General features: G+C 43.0%; 1 protein-coding gene across 2 annotated transcripts in view; it reads left to right on the top strand.

Moving 5' to 3' along the window:
* LOC132824129 (oxysterols receptor LXR-alpha-like) overlaps window positions 1-16,007 on the top strand; it is a 54,163-nt gene that overhangs the window by 3,266 nt on the left and 34,890 nt on the right. For both annotated transcript variants that reach the window (XM_060838370.1, XM_060838369.1), the window contains exon 2: window positions 15,689-15,764. In XM_060838370.1, the coding sequence (XP_060694353.1) occupies window positions 15,731-15,764 (34 nt within the window). In that variant the 5' untranslated portion in view covers window positions 15,689-15,730. The remainder of the gene's footprint in view (window positions 1-15,688; window positions 15,765-16,007) is intronic.

The following is a 16,007-nucleotide window of genomic DNA, read 5'->3' on the forward strand; positions in this document are numbered from 1 at the left end:
GATGACTGACCATTCATCACAATTTGAAGAATACACATTACGATCAGTTCGCACCAAAGATTTGCATGGGACAAGGAGACGACCACAAAGTCCCCCTATTAAGCTGAACCCTGCTTGCCTGCCACAGCCAGGTTTGTGTACCTCACTTGGGCAGGTTTCTTGGCCTGGTCAAGCTCCACTCACTTTGTGAGCACGTTTCCCATTATTAGTGAACCAGCTTGTGCCTAACTTTAATGGTCTGGGATATTACTCAGCATTCATGACATGTTAATGAATGTAAAACAGATTCCAAGCTGGAGAAACCCAACCCACCTAGGCCCCATTTTCACACGGAGGGTGGCACGTGTATGGAATGAGCTGCCAGAGGAAGTGGTGGAGGCTGGTACACTTGCAACATTTAAAAGGCATCTGGATGGGGATATGAATAGGAAGGGTTTGGAGGCATATGGGCCGGATGCTGGCAGGTGGGACTAGATTGGGTTGGGATATCTGGTTGGCATGGATGGGTTGGACCGAAGGGTCTGTTTCCATGCTGTACATCTCTGTGACTCTATGACTGTATAACTCAACACCAAAGCTTTGACCTGTCATTGGGAAGCTGAATTTTTGCTTCCCACCAATATAGTTCCACGCAAGATTTTGTAAATTCTCCAGAAAATTCTACCCCTCATTTTGTCTCACAGTACCCACTAGTTCAAAACTCATAGGAGCATACCAGATAAGACAGGTGAGCTAAGAGCCTGGATTAGTACATGGAACTATGTTGTAGCCATTACAGTAGCTGTAAAAAGGCAGAACTGGCAGCTCAATGTTCCAGGGTTTAAATGTTTCAGACATGATGGAGATGAATGTAAAATGGGTGGGGAAGTTGAATAGCTGATTAAAGAGAATGTCACAGCTGTACAAACAGAGGGCATCTTGGGGAGGGGGGGGCTCTCAGTGAGGCATTGTGGGTAGCACTCAGGAATAAGAAAGATGCAATCACTATGGTGAGGTTGGACTGTAGGCCTCCCAATAGCCAGCAGGAGATAGAGGAACAGATATGTAGGTAGGTCATGGAAAGATGTAATAACAACAAGGTTGTTGTAGTGGGTACTTCTAATTTCCCCAATACTGACTGGGACTCCATTAGTGCTAGCAGCTTTAATGAGGCAGAATTTATTATGTGCATCGAGGAGAGTTTCTTGAAACAAATATGTAAATAGTCCATACAGGGGAGGGACTGTACTGGGGAATGAGCCTGTTCAGATAATCAAAGTTTCAGTGGGGAAACATTTTAGGAACGGTGATCATAATTCAGTAAGTTTTAAGGTAGTAAGGGAAAAATATAAGGTGGGACTTGAGTGAAAGTGTTAATTGAGGCAAGACTGAATACACCAATATTAAACAGGAACTAGGAAAACAGCTGTTTAAAGATGAATTCATATCTGACATGTAAGAGTCTTAAAAGCTAGTTGACCAGAGCTCAGGACCAGGATGTTCCTGTGAGAATGAAACATGAGGATGGCAAGATTCGGGAACCTTGGATGATGAGACATGTGGGTAAAAAATGAGGTCTGCAGATGCTGGAGATCACAGCTGAAAATGTGTTGCTGGTTAAAGCACAGCAGGTCAGGCAGCATCCAAGGTACAGGAATGATAAGGGCTTATGCCCGAAACGTCGAATTTCCTATTCCTTGGATGCTGCCTAACCTGCTGTGCTTTAACCAGCAACACATTTTCAGCTGATGAGACATGTGGAAAGGTTAGTCAAAAAGAAAAAGGAAGCAGATGTAAGGCTTTGGAAACAGAAATCAAAGAAGGCCATTGAGAAATATAAAAGAAGCAGAAAAGAACTTAAAGAGAAATTAGGAGGGCTAAAATGGGCCATGAAAATGACATTATCCACTCCTTTGTCCAACCAGTTTGTTCTCCTCTATATGGGTTTCATCTCCACCTATCATTTATTCCTAACCCATTACCCCACCCTATCTTCTCAATGAAAATCAACTTTTTCTGAGCTACCATCAGTTCTGAAGGAAGGTCACTGGACCTGAAATGTTAACTCTTGAGGTTTTTCCACAGATGCTGCCAGACCTGCTGAGCTTTTCTAGTAACTTCTGTTCTTGTGCCATGAACCGGCAAGTAGGATTACGTAACGTTCCAAGGCATTTTAAATGTGTATTAGGAGCAAGAGGGTAACTAGGGAAAGATAGGTCCACTCAAGGACAAAGTGAAGAATTTATATGCGGAGACAGAGGAAGTGAGTGAGGTCCTTAATGAATACTTCGCATCAGTCTTCGCTAAGGAGTAAGACATGGATGATGGTAAATTTAGAGAGGGGTTTGTTGATCATCTGGGGCATGTTGATATTAAGAAGTGGTGATGTTGGATTTCTTGAAAAACATTCTGAGAGATATATCCCCAAGGCTTGATGGGATTTACCCCAGGGTAATAAAGGAGGCAAGGGAAAAGATTGCTGGGATCTTGACAGAGGTCTTTGTATCTTCTTTGGCCACAGGCAAGATCCCAGAAGACTGGAGAATAACCAATGTTGTTACTTTATTTAAGAAAGGCAACAGAGGTAATCGAGGAAATTACAGATTTCTGTTTCCGAAGCCTTATATCTGCTTCCTTTTTCTTTTTGACTAACCTTTCCACATGCCTCATCATCCAAGGTTTCTGAATCTTGCCATCCTCATGTTTCATTCTCACAGGAACATCCTGGTCCTGAGCTCTGGTCAACTAGCTTTTAGGACTCTTACAAGTCAGATGTGGATTTATCTACAAACAGCTGCAATCCAAGTTTTCCAGTTCCTGCTTAATGCTGTTGTATTCAGTCTTGCCCCAATTTACACTTTCACCCAAGACCAGTCTTATATTTTTCCCTTACTACCTTAAAACTTACTGAATTATGATCACCGTTCCTAAAATGTTTCCCCACTGAAACTTTGATTATCTGAAAAGGCTCATTCCCCAGTACAGTCCCTTCCCTGGTTGGACTATTACATATTTGTTTCAAGAAATCCTTCTCGATGCACATAATAAATTCTGCCTCATCTGAGCCCCTGGTATCAGGGTAGGGAAATTATTGGAGAAGATTCTTAGGTGCAGGATTTACTCACATTCAGAATAGAAGTGACTTACTAGGAACAGTCAGCATGGGCTTGATATGGAGGAGATCTTGTCTCACAAAATTGATTGAGTTTTTTGAGGAAGTATCGAAAATGATCGATGGGGTGGGGGTCAGTGGATGTTGTCTGCACGGGCTTTATTAAAATTGTTGACGTCTATCATGGTAGGCAGGTCCAGAAGACTAAGTCATCTGGGATCCATGGTGAGTTGGTAAATTTTATACAAAGTTAGCTTGGTTGTGCAAGACAGAAAACAGTTGTGGAGGACAGTTGTGGAGGACAGAGGACAATTTTTCTGACTGGAAACCTGGGACCAGTGGTATTGTGCAAGAATCAGGGCTGGGACCTCTGTAGGTTGTAATATTTATAAATAATTCAGATGAAAATGTAAGTGGTCCAATTTGTAAGTTTGCAGATGACATGGAAATTGGTAGATAGTGAGGTAGGATTTCAAAAGATACAGCAGCTTACAGACCAGGTGAAAAGTTGGGCAGAGAAATGACAGCGTTTAATCCACACAAGTGTGAGGTGATGCATTTTGGCAGGTCAAATACAAAAGGAAAGCATTCTGTAATTGGCCAGACCATTAGGACCATTGATATACAGAGGGAGCTTGGGGTCTAAGTCTATAGCTCCCTGAAAGTAGCAACACAAGTGTATAAGGTGGTAAAGAAGGTGTATGGTATACTTGTCTTCACTGGTCGGGACATTCAGTGAAAAAGTTGGCAAGTGATGTTGCAGCTGTGTAAAACTTTAACTTGGCCATGTTTGAAGTATTGTGTGCAGTTCTGGTCATGACATTATAGGAAGGATGTGGAGGCTTTGGAGAGATTGCAGAAGAGGTTTACCACAATATTGCCAGGATAGGATTGTATTAGCTATAAGGAGAGTTTGGACAAACTTGTGAAGAAGGATCATTGGACCTGAAATATTAACTCTGCTTTTTCTTCTCAAATGTTGCCAGATCTACTTAGTTTTTCCAGCAATTTCTGTTTGTCTTTTGAGCAAACTTGGATTGTTTTTCACTGAAGTGTCTGAGGCTGAGGGAAAACCTGATGGAAGTATATAAAATTAGGAGAGGCTTGGAATGTTACTATCTGGAATGCACTGCCAGGTAAAGAGATAGAAGCAGATACAGTAGCAATGTATAAGGGGCATTTAGACAAATATATGAACAGGCAAAGAAGGATTGGAACATGTGCAGAGATGTGTCTAGTTTATAATACCATCATGGTCAGCACAGAGTTGATGGGACAAAGGGCTTGTTTCTGTGCTGTAATGTTCTATGTTCTCCAACAGGCGGCACCATCCTCTCAGTATCCTCCCCGTCAGACCCGCTCAGAATCTTACAAATTTCAATCTAACTTGTTAGACCTCAGCTGCAGTATTGTGTGTGTGGGCGCCACATGCTGGAAAAGATGCAAATGTAGAAGTGCTTTATAAGAATATTCCAGGTATGAGGAATATCAGTTATAAGGATAGATTGGAGAAGTTGGGACTGTTCTGCCTAGACAGAAGAAGGCTAAGAGGGGAGCTGATTGAGGTTGTCAAAATCATGAATGGGCTGCACAGGGTAGATGAGGAGAAACTGTTCCCACTTGTAAAATAAACAAAAATGAGAGGGCATACATTTAAAGTGATTGGGAAAAGAAACCTGGTTGATTTGAGAAAAAAAAAAATTTGCACACAATGAAAAGTTAGGTTACGGAATACACTACTGGGAAATGTGGTGAAGCAGGTTCATTTCAGGAACTCGAGAGGGTATTGGTTTTTTTTTGGATAGTAATGGTATATGAAGATAAGGCAGGAGATTGGCACTAGATAATAGAGCCAGTGCAGGCATGGACTCGCGCTGCATTAGAATAATTTTGTGATTCTGCTCTAATGCAATATTGCAGCGAATCAATTTTGGCCTGGCCTTTTACCAAAGGACAGGCACACATTGAAAATATGTGATGGCAAGATTGAATTCTGAAATCTTTGGAATGCATCATCATCTTTAATGGGATGGCATGGGAGGGGTTGTGCTGATGGCCCACGCGCTTCCACATCACACAGTGGCAAGTTCCTGGTGGGGCTCATGAACAATGAGTGGGAATTGAAATTTTCAATTGAGTGATGGGGGTAAATGGAGATTCCAGGACATGTCCAGATGGAGCAGTTGCTGGGAGCACAAGGGTAAATCATGCATGCCAATGATGGCATTGGTTCAGTTGCTGCAGGAAATGGGAGAAAGACCCAAGTTATCCGACCAGTACCAACTGGTGTTCGGAATTCTGTCCTTGTGAATGAGCAGTTCAAGAATGATGTGAAGCTGTTGGCATAATTTAGGTAGTAGAATGCAGATAGAGGAATCCCTGATGAATGATTGGCAGTTGGCAGAGGAGTTGAGATGAGATTTGTGACATCGTGTTGTGGCTGTACAGGACATTGGTGAGGCCACTTTTGGAATACTGTGTTTAATTCTGGCCTCCCTGCTATAGGAAAGACGTTGTTAAACCTAAAAGGTTGCAGAAAAGGTCTAGCAGATTATTGCTAGGTTTGGAGCATTTGAGCTAAGGGAGGAAGCTGAATATGTTGGGGTTTATTTTCCCTGGAGCCTTGGAGTGACCTTGTCGAGGTTTATAAAATCATGGACAGGGTGAATAGCCAAGGTATATTTCCCAGCGCGAGTCTAAAACTAGAGGGCATAGATTTAAGTTGAGAGGGCTTTCCCCTCTCACCTTAAGGGGCAACTTTTTCACGTAGAGGGTGGTGCATGATTGAAAAGAGTTGCCAGAGGAACTGGTGGGAGTTGGTACAATTACAACCTTTAAAAGGAAACTGGATAGATACATGAATAGAATGGGTTACACGGATATGGGCCAAATGCTGGCAAATGGGACTAGATGAGTTTAGGATAGTTGGTTGTCATGGACAAGTTGAACGGAAGCGTCTGTTTCCATGGTGTACGTCTGTGTGACTCTGACAATGGAAAGAGTAACAAGGGGAGTTTCAGTAGATTAACCTTCCCAATCCGGAAGGAAACGGCAACGAGCTGATTCCGGGCAGCAACCCCCACCCCACGCCCCCACCTTGGCAGCCCTATAGTTGTAGCTATCAAGGTCACAGTGGCACTGATTTTATATGAATCCATGCTGTCCTCACTCCTCAGTCAACAACACACCCTACCTTCATGTAGTGCTCCTATCTCAGAAATGAATGTCCTGAGCACAAGCACAGGGGGTTTTGCTGCCATCACTGGATTCCCACAGAACCAGGAAACCATTGATAGTACTCACACATTCATGAAGGCAGCAAACAGCAGCCAATGGAATTCCTCAACAGAAAAGACTCCCACTCACTGAATGTCCAGCTGGCCACGTGGGGTCTGTCATCTCTGTCATAGGTACTGCATCTCTTCAGATCCACATCCAGACTCTGTGAGGGGCTGCTATGAGATATTGTTTAGTTTTTGCAGAGGGAACACTTGGCCCATCCAGTATCTGGGCATTGATACAGTGAGGTGCTTCAACTAAAACCATCTCCTAACACATTCCTGTATTAAACTGACCATGAGTATCTTAGGTAACAAAGAAAACATAGACAATAGGAGCAGGAGTCAGCCATTCAGCCCTTTGAGTCTGCTCCACTATTCATACAGACGTAGAGTCATAGAGATGTACAGCACGGAAACAGACCCTTCGGTCCAACGTGCCAATGCCTACCACTTATCCCAACCCAATCTAGTCCCACCTGCCAGCACCCGGCCCATATCCCTCCAATCCCTTCCTATTCATTGGGTGAGAGTTACCGATGTTTCATTGGCTATTTGACTTCATGCTATTAAGGACAAAGAGTTTTGAGTTTGTTCAGTTTGTGGGCACCCAGATGCCTGTCAGATGAGTATCACTCACCTTTCCAGACCTCCACAGATTATTGAAGCACATTCTACACTATTGTTCCTCACCTGGCCCCTGCCATCTTTCAAATGACATCCACTGTGGCTGCCTTTACTTATGTTTTCTGGGTTTGGTTGGTGTAAAGACCTTGTGTTTTTATTTTCCTGTATTTCTAATTGTGGGCAAAAAGTAGAAAAGAACTGTTTTAAAAACCGAAGGCTGTTGGATGTTTTGAAAGCAAGTGACCGATTCCTCGTTGTAAGCAATGTTTACACAGCTGCTTGTTCAAGTATTGGTTAAACTGTGGTTGCAGACGAACTGGAGCTGAGTGGGTTATTAACACATACATATAGATTGGTTTGTTGGCAACCCACCTATTATCCAGGGCAAAGGCTTTTTGCTTGTTAATAATTATGTGATTGGTCTGAGGTAGATGAACTGCCAACAAGATACAGACTTCCACCAGCTCAGGAGCTGTCTTTGTTCTCTGCCTGAAGGAAACCAGTTTATGTTTTATTCAACAGTTTATGTATACGCTTTCTAATCATACAGTTCTGAATCAGTTGGAACTTAAATCAGGCATCCTGGCTCAGAAGTAGGGACACTACTATTGTACCACAAGATCCCCCACTAAGTCATAGGTGTAACCAATCTTCATTTTAAGTAGCAACCAACATGTTCAGAGATCTTACGACATGATTCTGGAGCAGGTCATTCTTGAACCCAGGCGTCCTGACTTAGAGGTTAGGATCTTACCACAGTGCCACATTAGGCCCCCAGCAGTTTGTATGAGCTGTGATTTTTAACTGATAAGTGAGCCAGCCACCCTCGCAAACAATAGACATTCTAGATAAAGAAGACCAAAACGCAACATTCTGCCCAGTCAAGAATCATCTCAGGAATGACTGAACTGCCTTCTCAGTCTTTCTTTCTGTCTGTTCTGTGAAAAGGGGAGCTTATAAGGAGATCAGAGTTTTAATTTATACGGTTAAATTCGAAAAAGCTGGTTAGCAAGTGCAGCAGGTAATTAAGAAGGGAAATGGAATATTGTCCTTCAATGCTAGAGGGATGGCGTTCAAAGACAGGGAGGCTATGTTGTATCTGTACAGGGCGCTGGTGAGGCCACACGTGGAGTACTGTGTACAGTTTTGGTTTCCTTCCTTGAATAAGAATCTACTGGCATTAAAGGGGTGCAGAGGAGATTCGCTACGCTAATTCATTATGTTAAAAGGGTTGGCTTATGTGGAGAGACTGAGTATACTGGGACTATTTAATTGGAATTTAGAAGAATGAGATTGAATCTTATAGACTCATATAAAGTTATGAAGGGAATAGATAAGATAGAAGCAGGGAGGTTGTTTCCACTGGCAGGTGAAACTAGAACTAGGGGGCATAGCCTTAAAATAAGGGGGAGCAGGTTGAGGACCAAGTTGAGGACAAACCTGTTCTCTGAAATTCCCTGCCCAGTAAAGCAGTTAAGGCAATCTTGTTGAACGTTTTTAAGGCAAAGATAGAAAGGTTTTTCAATAGTAAAGAAATTAAGCATTATGTTGAATGGGCGATAGGTGGAGGTGAATCCACAAAAAATAGTGAGCCGTAATGTTATTGAATGGCGGGGCAGGCTGGAGGGACCAGATGGCCTACTCCTGTTCTGTGATATCATCACAATTGTTTACCTTTAGCTAGAGTCTATTTACTTGTAACAAATGGTCATGCTTGTTAAGTATAAAAACCCAGTCCAAGCTTTCTGTCAAGCTGTTTCTAAGAGAGAGGAAAAATTGGGAAATTTTAGAAACTTTTAACTTTTTGTGATGGCTCTTTGGAATAACAGGGCTTAATGTCTGGCAAGCCAGTGCAGCAGGTAACAGCAAGGCCCTGGAAGCATGTATCTGCCCTCTCAGAGACAGCATCCTCAAAGGAGGCTTTGGAGAAAGTCGGGGTTACCCCTGAACGCCTGCCCAGCTCAGCGCTGGCCATTTGAGCTCCATGTGGCTCCATTCCTCCAGGCTGTGGCAAGTCCAGTCATGGACTTTATCTGCTGAAATCATCTTCTGTAGTCGTGAAATTGCCTATGGAGCAATCAATGCCTTTGCATTTGTGAATGGTGCAATGTCACAGATAGTATGGCTCAGCATGAGATCAGGAGCTGGAAGTGCTCCAGGGTTCCTGAGCCCAGACTGAAAGTGCAACCCCGAATTCACACCATGAACACAGCAGGACCAAGTAGCACTGATCAGAGCACCATACTCTCATTCCTGGAAAATACTGAATGTTTGAGTCTCTGTATTCTGGCAAAATTGTGGAAAGTGAAATAAACGTTAGTGAGAAAGTGAACTTGGGACCCTCAGAACAAGGGGGCCAGCAGCTCAGGGGTCAGGTGATGGGTGGATATGAAACAAACGCTCAGATAGATGGTTTCATTTCTGCTGCTGGCTGCTGAGTCTGCCTGTACTGACTCTCACAAACATACGAGTCAGGACATTCTTACAGTGTGATAGACAGGCTGGAGACTCAGATCGATGTGTAAAATTCAGAAAGGAGAAGTTTAATGAGTGACTTTAGCAAACGCCCTGATCTTTGAAAAGCTGACTGAAGCTTTTTGACTCAGCGTTTTTTGGTGTTCCTATTGAATATTTCTCTTGCTTTGCATATTGCCCTGTACCCAGCGCAGTCTTGTAAATATATTTTTGTGACTGACAGGAATACACCCACATGTAGAGTTAGGAAGGCAGAGTTACTTTATCGTCTAATGACAATTTCGGTTGAGAATGCTAGATTGATGTGGCTCTGAAGGAGCTGAGCACCAGTCATTACTGACAAAATGCAATGCTGGTGAAAGGGAGGATAAAACTTTGATTTGCTTAGCATCTGCCCAGACCTCAGGATAGCCCAAAGTGAAGCACAACCAATGAGTTCCTGTTAGAAATGTAGTCACTGCTGCAGCATCTAATTCATACATTGCATGTTAATACAAACAGCAACCTGCTGGTTAACAAATGCTTTATTTAATCAGGTTAGTTCAAAGATAAATATTGTCTCAGACAACAGGTGAACGTTTCATTCATCTTCCAATAGAATCACAGAATCATTTACCATCATCCAGAACGGCACACCCGCCAGCAGTCTGGCACTCCCTCATAATGGCCCTGTGATAATTCAGCACTCCCTTAGCACTGACCGTCTGTCAGTGTGCTGTTTCCTTAGTACTGATGTAATGCAGGACATAGATGACAGTCCATGATCTGGGATTTCTTTTTTTTTAACAACTCTGACTGTACAAAATCATGTTGAATCCAGAAGGAACTAAATGCTGGCCTTGCCAGCAAATTCAGGGGAAAAATTTTTTTCCCGTCCACAATCCAAAGATGTGCAGGTTAGGTGAACTGGTCATGGTAAATTGCCCATAGTGTTCAGGGATGTGTCAGTTAGATGCATTCATCAGGGGTAAATATAGGATAATAGGCTGGAGGAATGGGTCTGGGTGGGGCTACTCTCAGAGGGTCGGTGTGGACTTGTTGGGCCACCTGTAGAGATAATATCTTGTCTCTACACTGAACTCAAAGTGAAATGATGTCAGATGTAGAGCACAGAAATTTGCCATTCAGCCTACCGAGTTGGTGGCAGTGTTCACAATTCCCACCCACTCTTATCTAAATCTGTTATTGTAACCCTCTGCTCCTTCTCTTTCAGACGCTATGTGAGATTTACCCTTAAATACGTCCACACGATTCACTTCAAAGTGAATCAAACTTTAAATCCTGTGGGATGAGTTGCACATCCTCACCACTCACTGTGTAAAGAGGTTTCTACTGAATTCCTGATATGATTTCTTGGTGACTACTTTACATTGATGGTCTCTACGTTCTGCTCATCCTCACAAAGGAGGTGCTCTCACTGTATCGACTCCAGCAAAAGCTCTAGTTGCTCCCAAGAATTCTATTAGTTCACCCCTCAGCTTCTGTTGTCAATGTTGAACCTTTCCTGATATCTGGGATCATCCTAAGATCTTCACTCCGCCAACTCCAGTGCTTCAATATCTTCTTCATAACATGGTGACATCGACAGCAGTGTACTAAGTGTGATCTAAGCAAGATTTAATGCAGGCTTTGAATAACTTGCATCCTTACAAGCATGTGTTACCCATCCCTAGTTGCCGTGGAGAATTCTATCCCTCTAGTAAATAAAGCCAAATGTTTGGTTCATTTCTTAATGATCTTTCTAACTTGTGGAACCAGACATTGTGATTGGTGTGTCTATACTCCGAGATCCCTTTGTTCCTCACCCCTGTTAGATTCACACTCTCCAAGAAATAGGTGACTTCTCTGGTCTTCTTTGTGAAATATACAACCTCGTATTCATCAGTTTTGAACTTCACTTGCTTATTATTTGCTCATTCTGTAAATTTACTATAACTTATTATAATGCTGTAATTTGTTGCAGTCCTCCTTGGTATTGACCCCCAGATCCCATTCACGTATTTAAAAATTATTTTTGTTTCCAAAGTCTAAATCATGTTTGGAAATCCTGGATAGTCGTGTTCCCAGTGTTGGTGTCTGTGGAACATCAGTATCCACCTACCCAAGTTTGATTTTCAGCCCTCCAAAATCAGCTTTGACTGAATCAATTCACCATACTTATGTCCTTCTACATTATATCTACAATATGATATAATATTACATTCTGTATCACCCCTATTTCTTTTAATTCACTCATAGAACATAGAACATTATAACGCAGTATGGGCCCTTCGGCTGACGTGTGAAACCAATTTGAAGCTCAACTAACCTACACTATTCCATTCTCATCCACATATTTATCTAATGACCATTTAAGTGCCGTTAAAGTTGGTGAGTCTCCTATTGTTGCAGACAGCGCATTCCACAGCCTTATTACTCTCTGAGTATAGAAACCACCTCTGATACCTGTCCTATATCTATCCCACCTCAATTTAAATCTATGTCATCACCATCCGAGGAAAAAGGCTCTCACTGTCCAGCCTATCTAACCCTCTGATTATCTTATAATGATCATGATCATGGGATGTGGGCATCACTGGCTGGGCCAGCATGTGTTACCCATCCCTAGTTGCCCTGCCTTCCTGAACCACTGTAGTCTATGTGCTGAAGATAGGCCAACAATACTATTAGGGAGGTAGTTGCACCTGTTCTTGTTATTCCCCCTTACTAACTCCGAGAGTGAATACTCCCTTGTTGTGCTTTCTACATACTGGGTTGGAGAGGAATCCTGTATAATTTGTTGGAACTCCATTCCTTTATCCCCTTTACTGTCCAATTAATATTAAACAATATCTCTGTAATTATTATTCGGTTCAATTCCATAATTTATCTGCATCTTTGTCCCTTCAACTCCCTTCCACTGTCAGCCACTCTGGAGATATGACTGCTTCATGTGTTTGACCCTTTATTATCTATTATCTTTCACTGTATGAATTCTATTTTTGCCTTGCTGTTAGCTGAGTTCTCAATTCTCCTGCCACTATTATTCTAAATATATCCAGTTACTCCAGCTCCTTGTATTTCCTCTGTGAATTTATTAACATACATTAGAATTAGAATCCCTACAGTGTGGAAACAGGCCCTTTGGCCCATCAAGTCCACGCCGACCCTCCAAAGAGTATCCCACCCAAATGCATTGTCCATTCCTGTACATCTACCCCTGACCAATGCACCTAACCTACACATTCCTGAACACGATGGGCAATTTAGCATGGCCAATTCACCTGACCTACACATCTTTGGACTGTGGGAGGAAACCGGAGCACCCAGAGGAAACCCTCGCAGACACGGGGAGAAATATGCAAACTCCACACAGACAGTCGCCTGAGGCTGGAATCGAATCCCTGTCCCTGGCGCTGTGAGGCAGCAGTACTAACTATTCAGCCACCGTGCCTCTCCTCCATTTTCCTGTCTCAGTCAGCCCTGCTGTTAGATATGATTTAGATTATCAGTCAGGCTCACAGAGTCACTTGTGCATCCTTGCAGCTCCTATATTTGCACACCTGTTCTTTATAGGCAAAAGGAATTTATCCGTGTGTTCATTCAAGAAAGGGTTTTGGAGACGGTCAATCTCTGCGGCATTCCCATAACAAAGTGTTGACCAGGCAGAGTCTACCCTTCTGGTGTGAGATTAATCTGCTAAAATAAACAGCTAACAGTTGCTGCTTTGGTACACCACTCAGCACCCTCTTTTCATGCTACATAAATTGTTCCTTTCTCAGTTTGGTTTCTTGGACCTAGTCCTAATGAGTGTAAGATGAAACGATTTGACTTCATATCTCTTCTTGGTAATGTTTAGATTCTGCGTAGAGCCATTATCATACAGTCATCAAGCATGGAAACAGACTATTCAATCCAACTCATCCATGCTGACCAGGTATCCCAAACTAACCTCGTCACATTTGCATGCACTTGGCCCATATCCTTCTAAATCTTTCCTATTGATCTACCTGTCCAAATGTTTTTTAAGTGTTATAACTGTATCTGCATCTACTATTTCCTCTGGCAATTCATTCCATATACAAACTACACTATGTGTGATAAAGGTGCCCCTCAGGTCCCTTTTAAATCTTTCTCCTGTCACCTTAAAATTATGACCTTTGCTATCACCTTATCTATGCCCCTCACGTTTTTATAAATCTCTACAAGGTCACTTTCGTACAGTCCAGTGGAAAAATGTCCCAGTTTAAATCATACAATCACTACAGTCCAGAAAGAGGCCATTTGGTCCATTAACTCTGCACTGCCCTCCAAAGAACATTCCAACCAGAACCCGTTCCCCCCCCCCGACCTTACCCCTGTAACCTGTAACCCTACATTTACCATGAGTAACCCACCTCACCTATACATCCCTCAACACTACGGACAATTTATCATGGCCAATCCACCTAACCTGCACATCTTTGGAATGTGGGAGGAAAACGGAAAACCTGAAGGAAACCCATGCAGACATGGAGAGAATGTGCAAACTCCACATTGACAGTCGCCCAAGGGTGGAATCAAACCCAGGTCCCCGATGTTGTGAGAGAGCAGTGCTAACTACTGAGCCACTATGCTGTCCCACTGAGCTTATCTAGCCTCACCTTATAACTCAAACCATCCAGTCCGACTAACATCCTGGTAAATCTTTGCTACACCCTCTCCAATTTCATAGTATCCTTCCTATCGCAGGGCGACCAGAACTGGACACTGTACTCCAAAAGTGGCCACACCAATGTCCTGTACAGCTGCAATTTCACATCCCAACCTCTAACCTGAGCAATGGCGGGAAGCATGCCAAATGCCTTCTTTACCGTTCTGTCTATCTGTGTCACAACTTTCAATGAAGTATTGACCTGAATCCCTCGGTCTCTCTGTTCTACAACACTCCCCAAGGTCCCTATCATTAACTGTGTAAGTCCTGCCCTTGTTCATCTTGCATTTTGCTTTTATCTTGCATTTATCTAACTTAAATTCTATCTGTCACTCCTGGGCCCATTGACCCAACTGATCAAGATGCCTTTGCAATCTTAGATAACCTTCCTCACTGTCCATCATACCAACAATTTTAGTGTCATCCACAAACGTACTAACCATACTTCCTATATTCTCATTCAAAACCATTATATAAATGACAAACAATGGTGGACTCAGCAGTGATCCCTGCAAAACATCGCTGGTCACAGGCCTCCAGTCCAAAAAACAGCCCTTCACCACCACCTTCTGTCTCCTATCATCAAGCCATTTTTGTATCCAATTGGCAAGCTTTCCCTGAATCCCATGTGAGCTAACTTTACTTACCAGTTCACCACCCGGAACCTTGTCAAAGGTCTGTGGGATTAGTTTGATACAGGCCAAGGGGAGAGAGCAGGTCTGCAGGGTTAGTTTGGGAGTTGATACAGGGCTATGAGAAAGAGTGGCACAGTGGAGTTAGCCTGGGGTCAATAGATTCTATGTAGAGGACATGTTGAAGTGTGATTGGATTGGGATTGAACAGAGGTAGAGGGAGGCAGTGGGGGTAGTGGATTGGTTTGGGGATTGAAAAATGTCTATGGGGAGGAGCAGGGCAGTGAGATTAGTTTGGGATTGATCAAGGGCTATGGGGAGAGAGGGGCAGGGGGATTAGTTTAGGCATTGAAACTGGGTTATGTAGAGGGACAGTTAGCATTAGTCTGTGATTGATACAGGGTTATGGGGAGAATGGAGGGGGGTGGGGTTGTTGGGCAGTGGGATTAGTTTGAAGATTGACGTAGGGCCATGGGTGAGTGCATGGCAGTGGGGTTGGTTTGGGATTCGAGACATGGATACAGGAAGGGAGCAGGCCATTTGGATTAGTTCAGGATTGATACAGGTTGTGAGGAATGGGGAGGGGGAGGGGTGTCAGATTAGTTTGAGATTGACACAGGGCTGTAGGAAGAGAGTGTGACATTCAGATTAGGTTGCGATTGATACACAGATGTCTGGTGAGTGTGCTGCAGTAAAGTTAATTTTGGATTATTAATCAAAGGAGCCACCGGGAACACAATGTATCAAATTTTTATAGTGAAAACGTTTGGTACAAAAGCCATTCAGGCCACTAGAACTAAGCAATGAAGAACAAATATTTGACATTGGCAATTTGTAATCTCTCACTTCCCCTCTGTTTCCCTGCATTGGTGTCTGAGCGCTTTGTGTTTAACTCTGTTGCTTTTTGTTGCAGGTGGGGGGGTTCGTTCCGTTATGACAAGGTGCTGTGAGAACAATGTCCACGGTGTCTATCACTGATGTTAATTATGGTAAGACAAACAGCCCTCCACTTAAACCCCACAGCTCATTTTGTCAGGGCGATAATACCAAGACACTTATTCTGCTGAGAATGTAGAGTGTTGAGAGTCACTCTAATCCAAGCTGTTGGTAATACCAGACAAGTCCGATCCCAGAGAGAGACCTGGTTTTATAAACCTTATGTTTTCTTTCTCTGCTATTTGTTTATGGTGGTAGTCGTATTTCAAGTTTCAGAAGTAGATTTGGACCGCCAA

Source organism: Hemiscyllium ocellatum, chromosome 18, assembly GCF_020745735.1.
Source record: "Hemiscyllium ocellatum isolate sHemOce1 chromosome 18, sHemOce1.pat.X.cur, whole genome shotgun sequence".
NCBI classification, from domain to species: Eukaryota; Metazoa; Chordata; class Chondrichthyes; order Orectolobiformes; family Hemiscylliidae; genus Hemiscyllium; species Hemiscyllium ocellatum.